The sequence below is a fragment of the Ursus maritimus genome, unplaced genomic scaffold (genome assembly GCF_017311325.1).
Source record: "Ursus maritimus isolate PB19 unplaced genomic scaffold, ASM1731132v1 scaffold_9, whole genome shotgun sequence".
NCBI classification, from domain to species: Eukaryota; Metazoa; Chordata; class Mammalia; order Carnivora; family Ursidae; genus Ursus; species Ursus maritimus.
Genome location: NW_024427107.1, coordinates 16769099 through 16793986, shown reverse-complemented (window position 1 = coordinate 16793986; position 24888 = coordinate 16769099). Strand labels below are relative to the sequence as shown.

At 38.1% G+C, this 24888-nt stretch overlaps 1 protein-coding gene across 2 annotated transcripts in view; it reads left to right on the top strand.

The window, feature by feature from the left end:
- The first annotated feature begins 457 nt into the window (after positions 1 to 457).
- Positions 458 to 24888, top strand: part of PDE7A (phosphodiesterase 7A) — a 109907-nt gene continuing 85476 nt past the window's right edge. For both annotated transcript variants that reach the window (XM_040626006.1, XM_040626005.1), the window contains exon 1: positions 458 to 648. In XM_040626006.1, the coding sequence (XP_040481940.1) occupies positions 511 to 648 (138 nt within the window). In that variant the 5' untranslated portion in view covers positions 458 to 510. The remainder of the gene's footprint in view (positions 649 to 24888) is intronic.

Genomic DNA, 24888 nt, shown 5'->3' with positions numbered 1-24888 from the left:
CGGGCTCGCGCCGGCGGCGGAGTGAAGTCAGGCTCCGGGGGAGGGGAGGGGCAGGACGGTGGCGGTGGCCCGAGCTGGTGGCTGGTCCCGAGACCCGCGCGCCCTGGGTCTCGCCGCTGGCTCCGGCAGTCTTTTCTTGCACCGCTTTCTTCTGTCCTTGCTCCGCTCCTGCTCTGCCCTCCCCAGACCCGCTCCTCCCGGCCGAGGAGCCCCGGGGCGGCAGGGTTCCCCCTCCGACTTTGCCTGTGCTGCCCCCGCTTGCACCTCGGAGCCGGGCGCGCGCTGGTCCTCGTAACTGTCTCTGCGGCCGCCGCAGCGTCTTCCCGCCGGCGGCCCGGGCGGAGTGTTGGGGTGGGGAAGGCGTGAGCGCGGCTTCCCGGCCCGGGGTCGGCGCCCGCCCACCCTGCCCCCGCCTCGGCCCGGCGCCCCCGAGCCGCGGCCCCTTCCCAGCGCAGGGGCCGGCTGCCGCGGCTGGGCGGGCGCCGCGCGGGGGCAGGGCGGGCGTATTCAATGGAAGTATGTTACCAGCTGCCGGTGCTGCCCCTGGACAGGCCGGTCCCCCAGCACGTCCTCAGCCGCCGAGGAGCCATCAGCTTCAGCTCCAGCTCCGCGCTCTTCGGCTGCCCCAATCCCCGGCAACTCTCACAGGTAATTACCGCCGCCGCCGCCGGGGACCCACACTTGGGGGCTTCTCTCTTTTGTTTCCCCCTTCCCACCCGGGTTCACCGGGTCACTCCGCGACACCCCCAGTCTCCTAGTCATTTACCTCATACCCTGCGTTGTCCATTGTTTGGGGATTTCTAGGCTGGCCCTCGATTCGAGAGCCTTTTCTTTTATCCTCGAGCTTTGCACACTCACTCAGTCCACCGGCCTTCTTTGATTCCCCCCTGCCCAACCTGGGTGGGCTTTGGGAGCCCTTCAGACCTTCTCCAGGCCCGCCCCCCTCGGTGCTCAGCGGTTTAAGCTTCGGGAATGACTGTTTTCCTCCCTTTCTCGACGTCTGGATCTTGAAGTCGGGCCTCTCTAACCTTAGTTGTGGCCTCGGGCACACCTGTCCCCTTCCCCCATACACACACCTGTGCCGCGTTTGCGCCTCGTCTCCCCCCTGCTCCCGCGCGCCCCGTGGCGTTCGGATGGTCCTGCGGTTCTTCGAACAATAGGCCAGTTCCTCGTCGCTGTTCCCCAGCCCCTTCTACTCTGTGGATGGACCTTAAGTGCTATCAAAGAAACAAGTGTCGGGAGTGCTTCCCCGTAGAGCTTCGGTTTCTGCAAAGTTGATAACCAGGAATCAGTTTTGTTTTTAATTTGATAAGGAGATTTTAGGAGAGGAACTACTAATGAGCACTCACAGGAAGACTTTGTTTTGAATGGTCCAATACCAGTTCCTCCTGAGAATTTCGGTGTTCTTCTGTGGTGATGCTGTTGGCCCAACTCCTTAGTTCTGGGTGATTTTGATTGTCAGGTTTAAAATAGGCTAAAACAATTTTGTTTACATTTGAACCAAGTGCCCTCCATTTCTGCTGCCAGAACGTTCATGATCCATTTTTAATTCAAATATTATTTTTCCCATTGGTTAGTATTAGTATCTTTTATGAAGCATATTTTCTGTCTTCAATTATATTGTAAATATCTTGAGCGGGTCTATGTGTATATATATTTTTAAACCAGTAGTGTGGATAGCACCTGGTAGAGATTTTGCTTATGATAGGTGTGTCCAGTAAATATTTGTCATTTGCTTCTTTGCCTAAATGGTGGCGAGAGCAAGAGACCATCTGGATTTCTCTGTGAATTGTTTTTATTTAAAATAAGACAGGACAAGATGGTATGCTAATGAGGTCAGAGCCAACTTTTATGGTTACTATAATAGTTTAAATAATACTACACTGTTGTTTTGAAAGTTAGATCCGTGCTCTGCCTTTATAGCACTTAAGCTTAAAGCATTTTCAGGTTGCAAAATTAATGTTGAAGAAATGTTAATGCATTGCTGGAAAGGTTTTTAATGGTAGTAATTAAAGGTTTTTAATGGTAGTAACTTTTTTCATTTCACAATATTATTTTACTTTCTCAGATCACGGGCACATAACTAATACCCATTTCCAGTTCAGTATTAATAATAAGGATGATCAGTAGTCTTTTATAAAATACAAATGAAGTTACTCCCTGAGGAGAAAATGAATGAGAAAGGAGATTCCAAGAGCATTTAAAAAAAGGCTGATAACCAGGGTTTTACCTGTTGTCTTAATTAATCCTCAGAGACCAATTTTAAGCCCTTCCCCTTCTTGACTCATTTCCTAGCCTTAGGTTTAAATGGGTAATGGAATTTTAAAAATATGATTGTGGCAAATAAAGCAAATATTGTAGAGTCACACCATATTTTGCTAACTCCCAAAGCTTAAAAAAAAATCCAAAGTGAAGTATATAGGAACTTACGAAAATTTGGACAGAAAGTTTCTTGAATTATAACTTTTTTCTAATCGTTGTTGCGCAATATGAAAATGATGATAAACTTACCATGGCTGAAAGGGTTTTTTTGTGTATTTATCATTACCAAGACTTAGACTATCATTTAATACTAAAACATAACGTTGCTAGTGATTTCTCTAGGGCTAGATGGGAATGTGTAATAGAAAAAAAGAGAGAATTTGGGAATCTTATTCAGAGCTCTATACAATAAATGTTTGGTTAAATTAAAACCCTTGAATTTTCAGTTCCTAAGTCTAAAGCTACAGAAATTTTAAAAGCTGAGGTGGTTTTGTAGTTTCATTTAATGCTTAAAAAAACCCCAAACCTGGTTTCCTTTTTTTAGGTGCTACGAAATTATTTTTCTGAATCTTTCTATTTTAGAATATGTTCACAACTAGCATTCTTTTCAGTTCTTCAGTTTCACCATAATATTGGAGACTGTCTCATAGTAGGTACTTAATACTTGTTGGACAAATGAATAAGTAATGAAGTTATCTCCGACTGGGCATCAGTTTTAAATATGAAAACAATGTAAAGACTTTTATCAAGGTATAGCAGTAACTCATTTATCCTGAACTTATTTTGGAACTTGTACCTGCAGACTTCAAAGAGATTCAGAAAATAAGCAGAAGCCCGAGCACCCAAAATATAGAGTTGACGATCCTCTCAAAGCCTGTGTGTTTTAGGCAAACTTCTGACAAACTTGTGTTGCCAGCAGCAGCAAATTTGCAGGAGTTGGCGGCTGCTAGACTCAGGTTCTCACCGATAGTCACAAAAGTTGACAGCGGACACACCAGAGCCAGAGATCGGAAGCAAAACTCTTCAAAGCCAGCAGCTTTTAAAAGGGAACTCTGGGGACATACTGTTTAGGAGTTTGAGTGTTGTACAACACGATCACTGTTAGTCAAAATACTTAATTGAATCTGTTTTTAAAAATTGAAAGATTCCCACTTAAAAAAAATCTCCATGGCAAACAATTTAAATGTTGGTGCTTAAATGGATAAGGGTGAGTTGTCTGAAAAATTCATTTCTGTGGAATACCAACTGTCCCAAGAATGCCAAGTAAATGAGGCATTAACTTTTTGTTTTAAACCAGGTCATGTACCACTTTCTCAAATGGTTAATATGAGTTCTTTGAAGTTTTTGAAAAATCAGAATAATAAGAGAAGCTTGTTCTTGCCATTTTAGGGTGTCTGCTGTTGATAGCTGAGATTAAAGATTTATCTTGCAGAATAAAGTTCTTATTTAGATAAAATATTGTGAGAGAAGAAATTGTCTTGTTTGGGGCGCCTGGGTGGCTCAGTCAGTTAAACATCTGCCTTCGACTCAGGTCATGATCTCAGGGTCCTGGGATCAAGTCCCACATTGGGCTCTCTGCTCACCAGGGAGTCTGCTTCTCCCTCCCACTCTCCCTCTCTCTCTCTCAAATAAATAAATAAAAACTAAAAAAAAAAAAAAAAAAAGAAAAGAAATTGTCTTGTTCACTACTGTGTCCATAGAGCTTTGCATGGGTGGGGTCTTAGTGTGGAAGTTGATTTAGTGTATTGATGACACGCTGAAGCACTGCACCTGCGATTATTTTAGATTTTTCTGCGTACTGGAGAGAAATATTTGGGTTAGAAATTTGTGATCTAACTTTTTAAATTTATCATAAGTCGATGGTATGTATTATTGAACAAACTATTGGGGTCTCTTTCTTGAAGACATTATCTTTTTAGAGCAGTTTGAAATTCACAGCACAATTGAGTGCAAGGTAAAGAGATCTCCCATATGCTTTCTGGCCTGGTACATGCATAGCCTCCCCCATTATCAGCATCCCTCACCGGAGTAGGACATTTGTTAAAATTGCTGAACCTACATTGCTTCATCATGACCACCGCGAGTCCATTGTTTACTTTAGGGTTCATTCTTGGTGTCTTTTCCTTTTTCTTTTTTTTTTTTAATACAGAAATTATTCCGCAAATATTTACTGAACACCTTCTGAGAATGAGACTCCTTGTGTTGGGTACTAAGAAAATGTAAAAAATTAGTAATTGAAAAAAAAACTCACCTGTGAGCCTGCCAACCTAACCAAATTTTTCTTTGATGCATTACGTTCCCTAAACATAAACATTTTTTTCTACTTGTAGTCATACTGTACATCTCTGTTGTCTTTAGCAGTGTTCTTAATATATGACAAATTTTCAAGGTCCTGTATGTTTCAGAACAATTCCAAGTCCCTTGGATAAAAGTTGGTTCTTAAAGAAGTTTACAGGATTATGTTGGGGACAATGGTATGAGTACACGTGACATAATTTTTGTATTGGAGTTATCATGGCATAATGAGACCACAGGAAGGTAAACCCAAATTTCCTGGATAAATCAGGGGAAGCCTCACATAGTAGTTGAGGCTTAGGCCAAAGCCTGAAGATTATGTAGATGTTTCTAGATAAATGGGTGCATGTAGGGGGAGGAAGATAGAGGATGGTCTAGAAAAGTATGTAGGTCAGCACTATCCAATAGAACTTTTTGTGATGATGGAAATTTTCTCTGCAGTACCCAGTGTGATAGTCACTATCCATATACATACCTAGGTAAGCACTTGAAATGTGACTAGTCTGACTGAGGAACTGAATTGTAAATTCAGTTTTATTTAAATAGCTGCATATGGCTAGTGGCTACTGTACTGTCGGAGAACAGTACAGTTTTATGTATAGATCATTAGTAGTGATGTCATGTTGATTTGTGAGTACCCCATTATCTGAATGTTGAATGTTAGAGCTATTTCAGGTCTTGATGTTGTACACAAAACCTTAACACCTTAATGCATGTTTGGTAAAGTCTTTAGAATGGTATCACTAGAACGGGTCAAGAGGTGAGAACATTTTTTGGCTTTCTAGAATGCTCTATCCTTTTACAATACTAAGATAAATGGTTATCACTCATCTCCAATCATATATTACTAGATTATAATATTATATAATAAACATTTTATAAATGTTCTACTATGTTAGTAGATGCGCTGTGGTACGCTGAGTTTGTTTCAACGTAGACTAAGCAAACATATACACTTTCTGAAGTGTTTCTGTGCATTTGCGTTTCCTCTTTTGTCAAATTTCATTTGCATATCTTGTGCTCATTTGTAAGGACTGTTATATATCTAATGTTAGTTTGTAATTGTGCATTATTCCAAATTACTGTTATCATAGTAGTTGCCTCTTCACAAATCTACATTCAGAAGCCAATACAGGGAATAATGTGAACAGTCGGTGGGATGTCCTGGGAGTGGTTCAGTTGCTGAGACCTTCCTCCCTATCTACTCCCAAAACACTTATTTTGTTGGGATCTGGGTTTCATTTTTCTATTTTCAGAAATCTTTCATACTTTGATTTAAATTTAGTAGTATGCTTTTGCTTTTACTTCTGAAGTAATATATATTTATGCCATAATTCAAATATATGTTCAAACATAATGTTAATGTAAATTTATAGTGTATTTGGAGTGTAGTTCTGATTGAGGAGTAGGGTGTTCAAATTGCTAGTTTATAAGTTGTCATCAGGAACACATTTATTAGTCTATGGGATGTGATTGGAAGAGGTTTAGACCTATGGCCGGATTTTGTTGCTTTGTTGCTATGCTTAGAGTTCCATCAGCTGTACATACTATCTATTTAAGAATGCTTTTTTAAACAAAAATGTCCTGCAAGAGGTAAAATATTAAGCATTTTCAGGGAGTTACGAAGAGTAGGGAACTCACTTTGGGTAGAAAGGAGAGGTACCATCCGTTCTCTTTGAGGCAATTTGATAAGACTTCTGCTCGTACTTTAGTGTAAGTTTCAACCATTCTCTCCTTCCTTCCTTTTTTTTTTTTCCTTGTTTTCCTTTTCTTTTCATGAAGGACCAGAGTAATTTTAGAGAATTAACTTTTTTCTAGTGATGGATATAAAAAGACAAGTTTGGGAAAAGAAGAGCTGAAGAAAGAGGAAGTTGATAAAGCTTAGCTTAATTCAGATTTTTGCCTAGGACTGTTAATACCCATTTAGTTGGACTAAAGACACTTAGGAAATTTAGGTGATAAAGAGCCCTCATTGCATGCAGATCTTACGGAATTTAATTTTCTGTACCAAAGACTGTGTGTTTGTGTTTATATAAAGTCTAATTTTGTTAGAAGTACCTTGGCTAAAGATCTTTAAGATCTGGGCATTCTTACATTCCCTTTGGCCATTCCAGAAAACTTCAACAATTAATTTTTAATCTTCTAATTTAGACGCAATTTAAAACTTTTTTATTCTACAGATTGCTCATATCTTATGATTAATTTGAATTGAGGGAAAATTGAGTGTTTATTCTCTCCCACATTTAAATAGCCTGTTCTTGCCTAAACACAACCATAGACTTTGTTGATTTTTTATATTGTTGTTAAATATGTCTTTCAAAGGTTACTCACAAACGATACTTCTCCATATTTGCGTTCAGGTATACTATATGAGGTAGTAGTATATGAGGAAAGGAACAAAAACTACGTTTGTAGATGAGCTTATGAAGCTTGCAGAGCTTCATTTTGGCTCTTGGCAGGTTCCCTTCCTAATGGACCTGTGCCAGTGATCTTGTGGTTGAAATCAGAAGTTTCTCCTGCTTGTTAATTTTGAGTAGGAATTTTGGATTACTGCTCCATGCCTCCACCTACTGGTAGGGAGGGCTCTTTGTTTTCTGAAGATGACAGCAAGAGGGAGAAGGAGAAGATGAAAGCCGGGCAGGGGGAGTTGGGGGAAGAAGATGAGTTGTTGGTTAACTAAGTTTCAGCAAAGCCTACTCTGTTATCTGTGTTTTGGGTAGACCACACTCGAGCTCAAGCCCATGTAAAGTACTTGATAAATGGTGCTTAATATTCAGTACTCTCGTTTCAGTGATAATTATTTGTTTCTATTTATTGAGTACTTCACATGCCAGATACTATAATTGATGTTTTTAATCTTTACAAAAACTCTATAAAGTGCTATTACTCCCATTTTTAGCTTTTTTCCCAAGGAGTAAACTGACCTTAGAGACAATGCATTACTTGCCCAAGGCATCCCAGGAACTTTGACAAAGGCCTGTCATGTTCTACACCCTTACTTTTAACCTAGCCTGCCCTCGGTGAAGGTGAGTAGAATATAGTTAGTCTTTTAGGTTTATGGATTATAGATTTTTGTTGGCTCATAGATGTGGGTAAGGAAAACACATTTGGTGATTTGAGGTGATTATGTGAGGTGATAACCTGTATTCTGGTCTTTTCAAATCATATCTGGATTTTGTTCTAGATGCCACTTTCTAGGAGGACATGACTAAGTTAAATCATACTCTGAAGATATTAGCAAGATGATGAAGTGATTTGAAAGCACATTTTTTGATATGTGAGTGAAGAAATTGGAGACATTTAGCTTGGAGAAGGGAAGCCTCAGGATTTGGGCCAACAAGATGGGGATGGAGGTAGAGAAGTGGTTGGTGAGAGGCGATAGAGCATTGCTGTCTTCCAGTAGGTGAAGGACTAGCATGTGAACGAGAAAAAGGAGGGGAGGATTAATTTAGATTTTGATTGGTTGTATGTTCTTGATTGCTCTACCCTGTTCCTACTTTGTGAGGGCAGTCGCTAATATGCAGGAGAAGATACAGGCCTAAAGTTGTCACTTGTCCAAGGTAACACAACTAGATAGTAGAAGTGGATTAAACTCTGGTTCATTCTGACCTGACCCTAAAGACTATGCATTCTCTTCTTCCTTTTATGACACTGGAAAAGGATATGACTGCAGAGAGTAGAATAGGACGAATGGGTAGAAACAATAGGGAAGTAGGGAGGTCTTGTGTTTAATCACACTAATAATTAAAGAAATGCAAACTAAAAGAATGATAAAATAAGTATATAACATGAAGATTACACAGTGCTAGTAGGATATAAATTGTAAATTTGCCGAAAAGTAATTTAGCAGTTGAATAAAAAAATTAATACTTTGCCTTACTTTACTTTTAGCACCTACTATCTACAGTTTGTCCCAATTTTGTTTAAAACTAAATCACAAAATATATACATATCTATACACCATGCATACTCACAAAAAGGAAAAATATACCCAGAAGTATCCCCAAATGCTAATTGAAGCCATCTCTGGATGTTAAATTATACCTAATTTTTAACTTTTTGTTTAGAATTTTGTGTAATTTTACCAATGTTGTTCTTTTAGCATAAATCTTCTTTTTAATCACAATAATCCTAGAAAAAGTGAAACAAGTTGTATTTGGGCCCAGATCTCTGACAGAGATGTCCAGAGAGAGATCAGGCTACTTCATGAGATTATAAATTGAGACAACAGCTTGAAAGTTACCTGGATAAGGATATGGTCAAAGGGATTGACTTTTCTGGTTCCTTCCAACTTCATGATTCTGTAATTTCTTTGGGTGGCTCTATTATATGCATTACGGTATTTTCGTATAGCTCTAACAATTATAAAGTAGTTTCACTCTCCATGGGAGATGTTGAGAAGTAAATTTAAGTATAATTATTGTTAGAAAAAAAAAAGCTGGAGGTATCACAATTCCAGATTTCAAGTTATGCTACAAAGCTGTAGTAATCAAAACAGTATGGTACTGGCACAAAAATAGACATAGGTCAATGGAACAGAAAAGAAATTCTAGAAATAAACTCTTGATTATATGGTCAATTAATCTATGACAAAAGAAGGCAAGAATATGGGGAAAAGACAGGCTCTTTGATAAATGGTGCTGGGAACACTGGACAGCTACATGTGAAAGAATAAAACTGGAGTACCTTTTAACACCATACATAAAAATAAACTCAAAATGGATTAAAGATCTAAACGTAGACCTGAAACCATAAAAATCCTAGAAGAGAGCACAGGCAGTAATCTCTTTGACATCAGTCATAGCAACGTTTTTCTAGCTATGTCTCCTTAAGGCAAGAGAAACAAAAACAAAAATAAACTGTTGGGACCACATTAAAATAAGCCTTTGCATAGTGAAGGAAATCATCAGTAAAGCAAAAAGGCATGGGAGAAGATATTTGCAAATAATATCTCTGATAAGTGATTAAAATCCAAGATATATAAAGAACTTATACAACTAAACACCCTCCCAAATCCAATTAAGAAATGGGCAGAAGACCTAAACAGACATTTTTCCAGAGAAGACCTATAGATGGCCAACAGACACATGGAAAGATGGTCAGCATCACTCATCGTCAGGGAAATGGAAATCAAAACCAATGAGAGATCACCATACACCTGTCAGAATGGCTAAAATCAAAATGACAAGTGTTGGCAAGGATGTGGAGAAAACGTAATTCTTGTGCGCTGTTGGTGGGAGTGTAAATTTATGCAGCCACTGTGGAAAAGTATGGAGGTTCCTCAAAAAATTAAAAACAGAAATACCATGCAATCCAGTAATTCCACTACTTGGTATTTACCCAAAGAAAACAAAAGCACTAATTTGAAAAGGTATATGTTTCTTGCAGCATTATTTACAATAACCAAGATATGGAAGCAGCCTAAGTGTCCATTGATCGACAAATGGATAAGGAAGATGTGTACACGCACACACACACGCACACGCACAATGAAATATTGCTAAGCCATAAAAAAGGATGAAATCATGCCATTTGAGACAACATGAATGAACCTAGAGGGTATAATGCTAAGTGAAATAAGTCAGAGAAAGACAATACCATATGATTTCACTCAGAAGTGGAATCTTTTTTTAAAAAAAGAATAAACAAAGTAGAATCAGACCTATAAATACAGAGAACAAATTGGTAGTTGCCAGAGGGGAGGGGAGTGAGGGGTTGGGCAAAATGGGAGTGGGAGTGGGATGAATAATTTACAGGGATAAAAAGCACAGCATAAAGAATGTAGTCACTGATATTGTAATAGGGATGTTTGGGAGCAGATGGTAGCTACACTTGTGGTGAGCCCAGCGTAATGTATAAACTTGTCAAATCACTATGTTGTGCACCTGAAACTAACATCATGTGTCAACTATACTAAAAGTATAGTTACGGTTTTGAAGAGCTATTTGATGACAGCTCATGAAGAGACCATAAACAATGACCATGGCACAAGGACTAGAGAGTTAGGAGTTAGGGCCTAGGGACTGATTTGATGTGGGAGTTAATAAAAAAAATTTCCTACTCTTTTAGTGTGGGAGACCAGGTAGATCATGAAACTAGTAACAAAAATACGGATAGGAAGAGGAGGCAGGTTTTGTTTTTCTCTGGGGGGGGGGCAGGGGGAAGAGATAATAAATATACTTTAAGTATGTGGAGTTCAAGTATCTGGGGAGCATCCAAGTGGGGATATCTAGTAGGCAATATTTTAGGAAGGTTAGGACAAATGATACGTTCTAACTTTCACTGTCAGGGTTTTTTGCTCATATACCCCTTCAAAGAACTGGAAAAACAAAAGACTCTATATATTTTCTCACACATTAAGAATTTTTTCTCTAGGGGTGCCTGGAGTGGCTTAGTTGAGCATCTGACTTGATCTCAGCTCGGTTCTTGATCTCAGGGTCATGGGTTCAAGCCCCACACTGGGTTCCATACTGGGTGTGGAGCCTACTTAAAAAAAAAAAAAACACGATTTTTCCTCTAAGTTTCAGTATTTGTAAATGTTATAATTTTTGGTGTATTACTTAAATCACAATTTAAAATACCTCCAGGGAATTTTTAACAACTTGATATTTTCCATCATCTGTTTAAAAAAATACGTGAACAATATCTTGATTTTAACAGTCAGAATTTTTATATTCCTTATTTTTCTCTTGAACTCACTTCTATTTTTCTGTCACTACATATTCTCTTTTATAATAATCACACTATCATCCTTCATACTTTTCTACAATGAAAGTAAGTAAATTCATGAATTTAGTGAATGGGAATAAAAAATGCTTTGTATTGTCACCCAGTTCTTCTGAGTTCTGTGCAAAAACAATTATAATTAAAAACATTTAAAATTTCCTATGTTTGGGGCACCTGGGTGGCTCAATCAGTTAAGCATCTGACTTTGACTAAAGTCGTGATCTTAGGATCCTGGTATTGAGTCCTGCATCGGGGACTCTGCTCCTTCCTCTCCCTTTGCCCCCCACCCCCCACCCCCGCTCATGCTCTCTCTCTCAAATAAATCTTTAAAAAATTTTTAAATTAAAAAAATTAAATGTTCTATGTTCATAAGGCTGTATCAAATTTATTTTGGTTTCAGTTAGCAGTACAGTTATAGCCAGTAGACAAAACAACATATGAATTGTAAAATTTAAAAAGTATTAAATAAGACAGTAAAATTTTATTGGAAATGGATTCTATTTTAAATTATTTCATAAATACTTATAGTTTATCCATTTATAAATACTATTAGAGAAGATGCTGTTTTGCATTGCCATTCTTCCTTTTACTTTAATAGTGAAAGTATTGAAAAATCTCATGAATAAAAAGTGCTTTATTTTAGCAGTATCACCCATTCTTCCAAGTTGACAATGAAGTGATTGATAATCAAAATAATTTTTAATACTTTGTCAGGTAGCAACTAGATTTGGTTTAACTTATACTCATGGAACTCAGAATTGGTGACCCCTTTACTTGGGGAAAAAAATTGGATACCCCAGTCTGTAGAGTCATTAACTTTCTCACCACGGGTATTTTGAACTCTCCTTCGGGCTCTTTGGATGTTGTGACACAACAGCTGTTAGACGACAGTAAGTATAGGGAAGTGTTGAGTGTTGCAGTTTCATTTGGAGGTGGTAGAAAGAGATGAAAGGGGAGAGGAAGTAAATGAAAACTGATACAGTGGATTAGCAGAATGGTTCTAGAAAATTGTACATATGGAAGTTGAGAGCTGAGAAATCAGTTTCTTTGAAACTCTCCATGTACTTCTAAGGCTCATACATGCATGCCCCAGTTTGTAGACCACTGGTTTACTATATTCCACCTTGTTATTATCCTGTTGCTGTATTTTACCATTTTCCATAGGTATATAAAATAATACTTCATACATCAACTTTTTTCCCTCTGGTATTTGATTCTCCTAATGCTAGGTCTTCATACTTAATCCTCTAGGACTTCTTTGGAAATGGAATCAGGATATTAATGCTTGAAAGGGGTCCTATAAGTCTTTTTAAAGATTTGATGGTTGAGATTCAGAAAGGTTAAGTGAGTTCTCCAAGATCCTACAGTTAGAAAGTGGAGAAGTTAGATTTTTAAAATTAGTTCTTCCCAACTTTGTTGCTTTTCTCACTATGTCCCCTACTTTCTTGTAAAAGGATTGATCTTTGAATTTCCTTAAATAGCAGTCTTTCTTTACTGAATATTATTCTTTGAGTAGCGAAGCATCTATGTATAGTCCAGTGATTATTTGAACAAGTTAGAGTACAAACCCATTCAGTTTAAAACATACCTGAGTTACTTCTTAAAACATAGTAAGAGATAAAGCAAAACCATTATTGAAAGTATAATGAGCCAGTTGGGAAGATACCATTTGATTTGTGAAATGAGATTTATATGCAAGAGGGATAACCTTTTATAAAGAAAGATGTATTTCACCTGTACTTTAAAAATTAAGAATAAAGCTTTTTTCACATTGAGGAATAAAATAATTAATATTCCTTATATACAAATTGCTCACTGTATAGACTTTTATGTATGAAATGGTAGGTGATGGAATTTTTTGGTAATTTTTTTTACTTCATTTTACTTTTTCCTTGAATTTTTTATAGTGAACATTTTAAGAAAATTTTAAGAAAAACAGTGAAGCTATTCCAAAAAGCAAACCTTTTTAAAAGACTTAATTTTTTTAGAGCAGTTTTAGGTTCATGGTAAATTTAAAAGGAATGTACAGAGATTTTTCCGTATGCCTCCAGCTCCAACACATGTATAGCCTCCCGCATTATCAACACCTTCCACCAGACAGGTACATCTCTTACAACTGATGAACCTACACTGATAAGACATAATTATGCAAAGTCCATACAATACATTAGAGTTCACTCTTGGTTGTACATTCTATGAGTTTGGACAAATATATACTATGTATCCATCATTAGTTGTATCATACAGAGTATTTTCATTGCCCTAAAATCCTCTGTGCTCTACCTAATTATCCCTCCTCCCCCAGCCCCTAGCAACTACTGATATTTTTATTGTCTCTAGTTTTGCCATCTTCAGAATGTCATATAGTTGGATTCATATAGTCCCCAGCCTTTTCAGATTGGCTTCTTTCTTTTACTTAATAATATGCATTGAAGGTTCTTCCCTGTTCTTTTATGGCCTGATAGCTCAGTTCTTTTTAGCACTGAGTAGTAGTTTGTTGTCTGGATGTACCACCATCTTTCCATTCACCTAGTGAAGGACATCTTGGTTGCTTCCAAGTTTTGGCACTTAGAAGTAAGACTGCTTCAGGGGCGCCTGGGTGGCACAGCGGTTGAGTGTCTGCCTTCGGCTCAGGGCGTGGTCCCGGCGTTATGGGATCGAGCCCCACATCAGGCTCCTCCGCTATGAGCCTGCTTCTTCCTCTCCCACTCCCCCTGCTTGTGTTCCCTCTCTCGCTGGCTGTCTCTGTCTCTGTCGAATAAATAAATAAAATCTTTAAAAAAAAAAAAAAAAAAAGAAGTAAGACTGCTTCAAACCTCTGTGTGCAGGGGCGCCTGGGTGGCTCAGTCGTTAAGCGTCTGCCTTCAGCTCAGGGCATGATCCCAGGGTCCTGGGATTGAGCCCCACATCAGGCTCCTTGCTCCGCTGGGAGCCTGCTTCTTCCTCTCCCACTCCCCCTGCTTGTGTTCCCTCTCTCATTGGCTGTCTCTCTCTCTGTCAAATAAATAAATAAAATCTTTAAAAAAAACCAAAAAACTTCCTTTTAAAAAACAAAAAAACAACAACAAAAAACCCCTCTGTGTGCAGATTTTTGTGTGGACCGAAGTTTACAACTCCTTTGGAAAGATACCAAAGGAATGTGATTGCAGGGTCATATGGGTAAAGTATGTTTAGTTTTTTAAGTAACCACCAAGGTGTCTTCCATAATGGCTGTACTGTTTTGCATTTCCGCCAATGAGTGACAGTTGTTATTACCCCACACTTTATCAGCATTTGGTGTTGTCAGTGTTTTAGACTAGCTATCCTCATAGGTGTATAGTGGTATCTCGTCGTTTTAATTCACATTTTCCTGATGATATATGATGTGGAGGGTTTTTTAATGTTTTTTTGCCATCTGTATATCTTTGGTGAGGTGTATGTTAAGGTCTTTGGCTCTTTTTTTGATTGAGTTGTTTTCATATTATTGAGTTTTAAGAGTTCTTCGTATATTTTATATAACAGTCCTTTATCAGATGTGTCTCTGGCAAATTTTTTCCCATTCCATGGCTTGTCTTCTCTTTCTCTTGACATTGATTTTGTAGAGCAGAAGTTTTAATTTTAACGAAGTCCGGCTTATCAATTTTTTTTTTTAATGCACTGTGCCTTTGGTATTGTATCTAAAAAAGTCATTGCCATACCCAAGGTCATCTAGGTTATTTTATGTTTTCTTCTAGGAGTTTTATAGTTTAGTATTTTACATTTAGGTCTGTAATCCATTTTGTTAATTTTTGTGAAGTGTGTAAGGTCTGTGTTTAGATTCATTTTTTCATGTGGATTTCGAGTTGTTCCAGGACCATTGGTTGAAGAGACTGTCTTTGCTTCAGACTACCTTTGTTGTGTGGTCAAAGATCAGTTAGGTATATTTCTGTGGGTTTGTTTCTTGGCTCTCTATTCTGTTTCATTGATCTATTTCTTCTTTCACCAGTACCACACTATCTTACTTACTGTAGCTTTATGGTAAGTTTGGAAGTCCAGTAGTGTTAGTCCTTCCAATTTTGCTTTTTCCTTTCAGTATTATTGGCTACTCTGGATCTTTTTGCCTTTTTCTTTAAACTTTAGAATTAGTTTGTTGATATCCGCAAGATAACGTACTGGAATTTTGATCGGAATTGCATTGAAACTAGATCAAGTTAGGAAGAACTGACATTTTGACAGTATTAAATCTTCCCGTCCATGAATATGTAATAACTCTCCATTTATTTAGTTGTTCTTTGATTTTATTCATCTGAATTTGGTCATTTTCTCGTATAGATCTTGTGCATATTTTATTAGCTTTATACCTAGGTATTTTATTTGAGGAATGATAATGTAAATGGTTATTGTGTTTTACATTTTATTTATTTTTTTAAAGATTTTATTTATTTATTTATTTGACAGAGAGATAGCACAAGTAGGCAGAGCAGCAGGCAGAGGGAGAGGGAGACTCAGGCTTCCCACTGAGCAGAGAGCCCGATGCAGGGTTCGATCCCAGGACCCTGGGATCATGACCTGAGCCGAAGGCAGATGCTTAACCGACTGAGCCACCCGAGTGCCCCGTGTTTAACGTTTTAAATTGCACTTGTTCGTTCTGGTATACAGGAAAGAGGTTGGTTTTGTATATTAACCTTGTATCCTTCAACCTTGCTATAAGCACTCATTAGTTCCAGGGTTTTTTGTTTTTTTTCCCTATTCTTTCGGATTTTCAATGTAGACAGTCATGTCACCTGTGAACAAAGATAGTTTTATGTCTTTTCCAGTCTAAACTGTGTTTCCCTTTTTTTTTGTTTTATTACATTAGCTAGGATTTCCAGTGTGACATTAAAAACGAATGGTGAGAAGAAACATCTTTGCCTTGTTCCTGAAGGATTCTTTTAACAAGGCAAGAGAAATAAGATCTATAGGGGAAAAGAAAAAGGAAGAGAAAAAAGACCTATAGGAAAAAATAAGACTACTTAGTAGAAAATTGGCAGAAGACTCAGCTCCAGGAAGAAATACAAATGTAGGAAAACATCTTTAGCTTAGCTAGTAATGAAGGAAATGGAAAAAAGAGAGAGCGAGAAGGAAAAAAAGTATTTTTGGTGGGGGGAATCTTATTTTCACACTGGCAAAGACTGATATGTGAGAAAATGGGTATTCGTACATCCAGAGCTGGGGGCATCATTTGACTCAGCATTTTGGGAGGGCAGTGGATCTTTGCAAACCCAAAGTATAAGTGTGGATACTACCCTTTTTGCAGTCATGGAATTTGTCTAAAGGGGCAGTTGCAAAAATTTGCTACAACAAATGTGCATAAATTATTTTGGTAACAATTTGCAACACTGGAACGATGGATATTTGGATTATTTCAGTGCTCATCAGTGTGGCGGTTGGTTAGAATATGTTGTTTTAATTCAGCATAAAACTCTGTCCTGTAAAATGATGCCATATATCCATATTCGTCTTGGAAAGGTATGCATAACAATTTGGGGAAAATACTAGTTGTAGAGTAGCATGCGTATTAGCCTGTTTATTTCTACATAACATCTGATTTTTGTAAATAAAAATACGAAGGATATTATATACACTAATGTATGCATACGTACAAGTCTGACGGGTTGGTCAGCAAAATGTTAACAGTGGCTGTCTTTGGGACTGGGACTTCTGGTGAATTTTTACTATCTTTGTACTCGTGAATTTTTTTAAAACAATAAAAATATATCACTTTTGTAATAAATCAGTAAAGCTATTACCATTAAGTGACATGTCTATTATGTAGAAATAATGAAGAAAGATCTAGTTAGCTAGTAATTTAATAAGTATAAATAGGTGGGTCAGAAGTGGGTTGTTCATTGGCACACAGTAGGTATTCAAAGTGGTTTCTTAAAATGGAAGTATAGTGCTTTGTTGTATGGAGGAATACACTGCATTTTTAATGGGAACAGAAAATTTTGCCCATTTCAGAACTGAGAAGGTAAGCTTTTTGCTATAATTTATTCACATATTTAAGGGTCTCTGTATTAGGATAACGTATTTATAAAATGTAAAAAGTCGTCAAGAAAATTTATGACCCAGAATCAAAATGTTAATGTTAAAAGAGACTATGAAAATCAGTTTCCTCAACATACAGATGAGTAAACAGAAACCACAGAGGTTTTAAAGGATACATATAGGCAATAGAGAAATCTCTTCTTTTGAACATCCATTTTGGCTACTCAGTTTTTGCTTGAACATTTTTGGAATGAGATTACCACTTTATAAGGCAATCCATTGTGGTGTTGAACGGCATAGTGGGTTGAATAGTGTCCACTAAAAATTCATGTCTACTCGGAACCTCAAAATGTGACCTTATTTGGAATAAGGATCTTTGCAGATATAATCAAGATGAGGTCATATGGGATTAGGACAGGCCCTAAATCCAATGACTGATGTCTTTCTAAGAGGAGAGGACACACAGACTCAGACACATGCACGGGAGGCCATGTGAAGACAGAACAGAGATTGGAGTGATGCGGTTTACAAGCCAGGGACGCAAAGGATTGCTGCGACACACCAGAAACTCCTAAGAGGCAAAGAGAGATTCTTCCCTGAAGCCTTCAGAGGGAACATGGCCCTGCCCTACCAACACTTGATTTTGGACTTCAAGCCTGCAGAACTGAGAGAAAATAAATTTCTGTTGTTTTAAGCCACAAAGATTGTGTTATTTCAGTAGCCCTTGGAAATGAATACAGATGGCTTTGATTATTTAAATGTATTTGTTCGTTCTTTCAATCAGCAGACATTTACTGAGCACATTTCTATGCCCGGTACTCTACTAGGTGTATCAAAGATAAATATATTTCCTGCCTTGGTTCATGGAGGTCAGTCTAGTAGGAAGGACAGCTATGTAAATATAAAATTGCAGTAACTTGATACATGTTCTCATTACGATAACATATGAAGTTTAGTAGTGGCGCAGTTGAGCTGGGAGAACCAGGAAGAGAAACCTTTGTGCTTGGTTTGAAAGATAGAGCTGAAATCAGCCTCCGTGGGAATTCTGCGCGATTCCGCCCCCACTAGTGCTATCAGTCCTGCCTAGTTCAAGGCATGTTTGGCCTGCTGTGATAGCATCCTGTCACTAGGATTCTCTCTGCACAGATCTGTCGAAGTAATTTTTTAAATGCAGTCAGCTCATGCCACTCGGCTGAAACATCAGTGGGTTCTTATCACAGTAAAAATAAAATCCAAACTCCTTTTCATGCTATGGCCCCATGTAATCTCACACCTGCTAACTTTTCAGTTCCCTCTTCCACAGTGGTCTTATTGCTGTGAACACACCAGGTTTGTTTCCATCTTTGACTTGGCTCTTATTCTCTTAGTCTCAAGATCTTGTCCTGGCTCCTTGTCCTTCTAGTCACAACCCACTCTGCAGAGTCTTCTCTGATCACCCTATTTAAAACAGCACCCACCCCCCAGCTGTTCTCTTACCTTGTTTTATTTGTGGCATATACCACTAACTCGATTCATCTGTCTGTCTCTGCCTTCCTCCCCCACCTTACTCCCCACCCCTGCTACCACAGAATGTGTGGTCAGGAAGCAGGGATCTTGTTTACCCTGTTCAGTGCTGTGTCCCTGGTGTGCAGCACACAGGAAGTGTTCAGTACAGAAGAATGAAGAAAAATTTACTCTTTTAGTCTCATGCTATCATGTCAGATCATATGTCACCATAACTCTGGGATGAATCCCAAATTATATTCCTGTAATTTCATTTTATAGTCCCACCTACTCCCTCCCCTTAAAATTCCACCTTCATCCTTATACCCTTTCTGAGCTGCCCACTGTGGTATGAAACTATCTTAATCTCTAAATTTATGTAATCTTATTTAAGAATTCTCTGAGGTTTAGAAAATTTGCCCAAAGTAACACAACTGTAAATGGTGCTTCTAGGATTTGAACTTAGATCTGTCTTTGACTAGAGCTCCTCTCTGCTGTACTATAGCGGGGGGCTGAATGCTTTTGGTGAGGGTGGGGGCCTGAAGGGTTAAAAAAATCAAGGGTTATAATAGGAGCCCTCTCTTAATTGGAATAGAAATAGCATATACTTATTTGTTTCTTTAAGAAGACCTGGATGATATTTGTTAAAAGGAATTCTAAAAAGAAACTTGAATTTTTGAGGATTAAAGTTAATAAGTACTTAGTATTTAAAAAACTGAATATATTAAAAAGAAAAAAAAGAGTAAACACCACCTGTAGCCCTACCACCCAGAGATAAACACTTAACATTTTAGAACATTTTCATCCAATCATATTCTGTGCAGAAATAAAATATTGTGATGTCATTTTCACGCACAAATCTTTCTCTAAATTTTGAAATCATTTCCTAATGTAATTACTAGATCAGAGCACACCGTCAGATTTCCTGAATCACCTGAAAGGTGATATCAGTTTATATTTCCATGAGCAGTATGTGAGTGCCTTTTCATACCTTTCTGATATTTTTAGTTTCCATTTCTTAGATTTTTATTGATATTAAACTTGAAATAGATGTTTTTTTTTTTTTTAAAGATTTTATTTATTTATGTGACAGAGAGACAGCCAGTGAGAGAGGGAACACAAGCAGGGGGAGTGGGAGAGGAAGAAGCAGGCTCACAGCGGAGGAGCCCGATGTGGGACTCGATCCCGGATCGCCAGGATCACGCCCTGAGCCGAAGGCAGACGCTTTAATGACTGTGCTACCCAGGCGCCCCTGAAATAGATGTTTATTATTAATTACCTTCTAGCTATTTTCTGTGACTTGTCTATATCCATTACCTATTTTTCTAGAAGTGAAATGTGAAATTGGAGGCAAAAAATTTTATGCTTGGAAAAGTACATTGAAAATGATTGACTTGAGATCTTCTGAATGTACTGTGGAAGCACTCTCACTGTTTAAACAATCAGCACACAATCTCTCCCTCAAGTGATATTTTAAATTTAGTGATACTACCTCAGATTTTTTTACTAGTAAGAAAAAATGGAACATAGAACTCATTTTACATAGCTTTTCAAAAATCTCAATTTTTAAAGATAATTTCTATCGTACATTTAAAAGGTCTTTTAGTGGCTTAAAATATTAACATAAAGGAGGACAAATTAAAGATAAAAGCAAAATATATATTACCTGACATGCGTAGAACCTACATTTTCATTTTTCCTTTGCTTCAGAGTGAAAATTCATTTTCAGAGAAAAAATTTTCTGTAAGTGACTTCAAGGATTTTTGTGGTTGGCCTTAGCTCATCTCCAGTTGAGGTGTAGTTCTAATAACTGTGGAGGTTTTCCACACGTACTTCCCCATCAGTGGTGTTTTAAAATTTCCTTTAGAGCAGGATTCATGTGGGCTATGCAAGGAAGTCACTGAAGATATAAAACTAAAATTTTAGAACTTTTTTTTTTTTAAAGATTTTATTTATTTATTCGACAGAGATAGAGACAACCAGCGAGAGAGGGAACACAAGCAGGGGGAGTGGGAGAGGAGGAAGCAGGCTCATAGTGGAGGAGCCTGATGTGGGGCTCGAGCCCGTAACGCCGGGATCACGCCCTGAGCCGAAGGCAGACGCTTAACCGCTGTGCCACCCAGGCGCCCCAAAATTTTAGAACTTTTATTTATATTTTTAGCCTTGTTTTAGATCCTAATTTTATTCATGTTGCATAGAGTACATAAAAGTAGACGTATACAGATCATAAATAAGTGCATTACAGGTTTGGAGACCATTACCTCAGAGCATCTGTTGATTGCTGTGAATTCTTTCTCTCTCTGTCTCTCTCTCTCTCTCTCTCTCACACACACACACACACACACACACACACACACACAGAGACACGCGTGCGCGCCCGCGTCCCATTTGTAACATTTCAAAGGGTTCTCAGAGTCCATCCATTGCGATACCTTACCGTAACCTTCCTTCCCTCCTGAATCCATTTAGCTTCAGCTTTTTGTCTACCGATTTGACTTTGTTAACCATCTCTGATTTCAGTCCTTAAGGTTGCAGCCAGGATTAACTGTCAAAACAGCCGGCCTTGTACACCGATCTGTCCTGACTTGAGTTTGATAAGATTATGAGCTCTTCAAGAGTGGACACTGTTTATTTAGCTGTGTTAAGCCCTGGGCTTCACACAGGGTAGATACTCAGCAAATGTAAAAAGTATGTCAGCCCCTTATGAGGTCCTATCTGTCACTCAGTCCCACGGAGTCCAGCTTTCTGCTTTACTCAGACTCCCTCCCATCCCCCTTCCCACAGTGCCGCCTCACACCCTGCTGTGCAAGCTAGTCATTTCTGTCTGAAATCCTCTTATGCCATCTCAAGGTGGGCACTTTTAACTCTTTGATGGCCGAAGGATTTCTGGAGAGTCTCTTGAAGTGGCATTGGTATTCACATTCCCTCCGAGAAAGCCGGTAAGTGACATGGTCAGAGTGAGGGATAGGTTTCTAGCCTGTAAAGACTTTATAAAAGGTCTCTGGATTTCTCTTGGGGCCTTGGTTGTGATAATAGGTTAGATCCCTGTTGTTGAGTAACCAGATGACTATAGGCAGCCCTTATCTTCAGTACCGTGTGGGACATAATCGTAGGTCAACATACCCTTTTTGTTTTTAGGATCAAAGTATGGAACTAGAGAGTACCAAACCAAAAGAAAATGGTTATAAAATTTCCTTGTTAGAAACTAGACTGGTTTCTCCAGGTAGAACACCAGAGATAGTAGAAATACAGCGTGGCCCCGTATGTAATTTGAAGTTTTCCTGGAGCCACACTTTAAACAATAAAATGAAACAGGTGAAATTAGTTTTAATATATTTTATTTAACCAGCTGTATCCAAAATATTAACATATAATTAGTATTAATAAGATATTAATGTTATATTTTTATCATTATATTTTTGGAGAGCATATCTCAATTCTGACAAGCACTATTTCAAGTACTCTGGAGCCACAAGTGGCTAGTGATTCATGTTTTGTGGTACATCTTGTGTAGTTATATTTTGTAGAGTTCTGTACATTTCCTTTGTTCAAGCCTTAAATTTAATTATTAGGGAGTTTGGAGCTATCGAAACTCTGTATAAATTAGCTGCAGTTTTAGACAGATTGTATAGTTTCAAATATGAGAGGACAACAAAGTTTTTAGAAGCTCTATTTTGCTTTCTTTGGGCTGGGCTGTTTCAGTTTCTTGGATTTTTGGGGGGGTAGCTTTAATCTTAAAAGCTGTGCTTTTCATAGTGGGGCCAGCTTTCATCCTTCTTCAGATATATTTTTAGGTTGATGGAAGCTGCTGGGTGAGAAAATGCATAAAGCTTTTTGTTGGGTCAGTTTCCAATATATCCCTTTGCATTGAAACTTTGTTTTCTCTTAAGAAATACAAATATAAAAGATGAAATGAAAAGCCTTTTTTTTTTTTTTTAAATAGAGAAAGTTTTCTAAGTTATACAGAGTCAGTCTTATTTGGCTAAGGTTTCTAGCTAGTAGTGCCCTTGAAGAACATGAGTAGATAATTTTTCATTTATTAAAGAAAGAACACAATGGCTGGATTGCAGACCAGGCATCTTGGATTTGAACATTGGCCAGGGGATCCATTTTTTATACAAATATGAACGTGTATAGTATAAAGATTCCTTAAATCTATTTTGAAATCATTTTTCTCTCAAAGTGAAAAATGATTTCAAAATATTTAATTAACCAATTAAACAATTTCAACTTTTGAAATTATCAAAATAATTTAAACAGCATTTTTGAAAGTTTGAAAAGGAATAATTAATAATCCCACTGTAACATTGTTATTTTTATGTATTTGCCATGTTTATATACATATTTTAAGATAGCTGTGATGAATTGGTACATTTAACTTTGTGGCTTTTGGAATGTATTTCTTTTAAAAGCATGAATTTGTAATGTCACTCAGTAACAGAACATTTTATTTTGTTGTGATATAATAGCCTGGCAATAGGTACAGGTTGATGAAGTGATTCCAGTCCATGAAGTAATACGGGGATCCATTTGTCGTGGTTGTCTGTGAGTTGCTACCAATCCAAACTTAGGCCTTCGGGAAGGGGAGAGACAAGAAGTTCAGGGCAGTTTACTGTGGAGGAGGTGAGGGAGGAAGTTGTGGTATCTCTTCCATTCTCATGGCCTTGGTGAGAGCTTAGTCACAGGGCTCCACCTAGCTGTAAGGGAGGCACCGAAGGAGAAATAATATTGTAGGAACATGCTTTACACAGCTTTCTCCATGATTTTGGGTTATTTCTTTAGGATGGTTTTATATAACTGGGATTACTGGTCCAAACAATATGAATATGTGAACAGGATTTTTATTTCTATCTAACTTTTCTGTGGCAGCCATTTTAATACTTTGAAGATTGACCAGAGGCCAATTGTATAAAACCTTCAAGTATTATGTTGTTGAACTTCAAGTAAGGGAAATGGGAATCTGTGGCATTCTAGCTTGGAACTACTCACTTTCCACCCTGCTCTGAGCCAGCTTGATTGGCATGGAGGTTCTGTCAGCAAGAAGCAGGGCAGAAAGACCTCAGCTTGAAGGGGGCTCAGATCTTCAGCGTGGTGGGTGGTGCCCAGTGGCATCATTTTCAGAAGTACAAGGGAGGGCCAGTGGCTCAGCTTGAATAGCAGGATGGCAGGACTATCTGAGGCAGATGTCCTTGGTTGAGGCTACACATAAGCACACGAAAGACCTGGGAAGGCCCAAGGTATTCACATACTTTTGACTGACTCTGAAGTTGCATTCATGCAACTTGGAGACTTGAGAGGGCCCTATGGAAAGATAAACCCAGGGCAAACTTGAAAAAAGACTGAACTTCAAATGAGCTCCCCTTGCCCACACACATATCCATTGGCAGGGGTGGGAGCCTTAGTGGCTCGAGGTTTTTGAGATAAACTCTGTCTAATCAGAAATTGACCCCTAAGTGATGCAAAAGGATAACCCCTAGGAAACCAGGCTTTCAAATAAAAGCAGCATATTTAAAACTGAGCAGAAATACCAGTGACTGCATACCTCAGGGAGAAAGATTTTACATATTTATTAGCCCAGTCATGATACTAAACAAAATGAAAGAGGTAAACAAGATAGCAACAGCACCTATAAGTGGGAAAAGAATCAGAATCCTGAGTTGCTACATTATATTATATAAAATCCTTAGGTTTAACAACAACAAAATTATAAGCCATGTAAGGAAGCAGTGAAGTGTGACTCATGCATGGGGAAAAAAAGCAGTATAAAAGAATCTTCTCTGAATGTCCCCAAATGTTGGGATTTAATAAAGACTTCAACTATTATAAATTTATTATAAGAACTAAAGGGAACCGTGTTTAAATAAAGGAAATTATAACATAAGTCAACAAATGGAGTTTCTAGATGAGGGTAGAGAAATAATAAAAACAATTAACAACCAAAAAAAAAAAAAAAACCCTATCCTTGATATGATGTCATGAGAGAGTACTTCACCTCTCTAGTAGTCTTCCCCAAGACTTACAGTCTGAGTCTGATGATGAGAAAAAACAGGCAAAGTGAAACTCGGAATCATTATTCTATAAGAACACTTGACCAGGACTCTTAAAATCTGTCGAGGTCATGAAAAACAAGGAAAAACG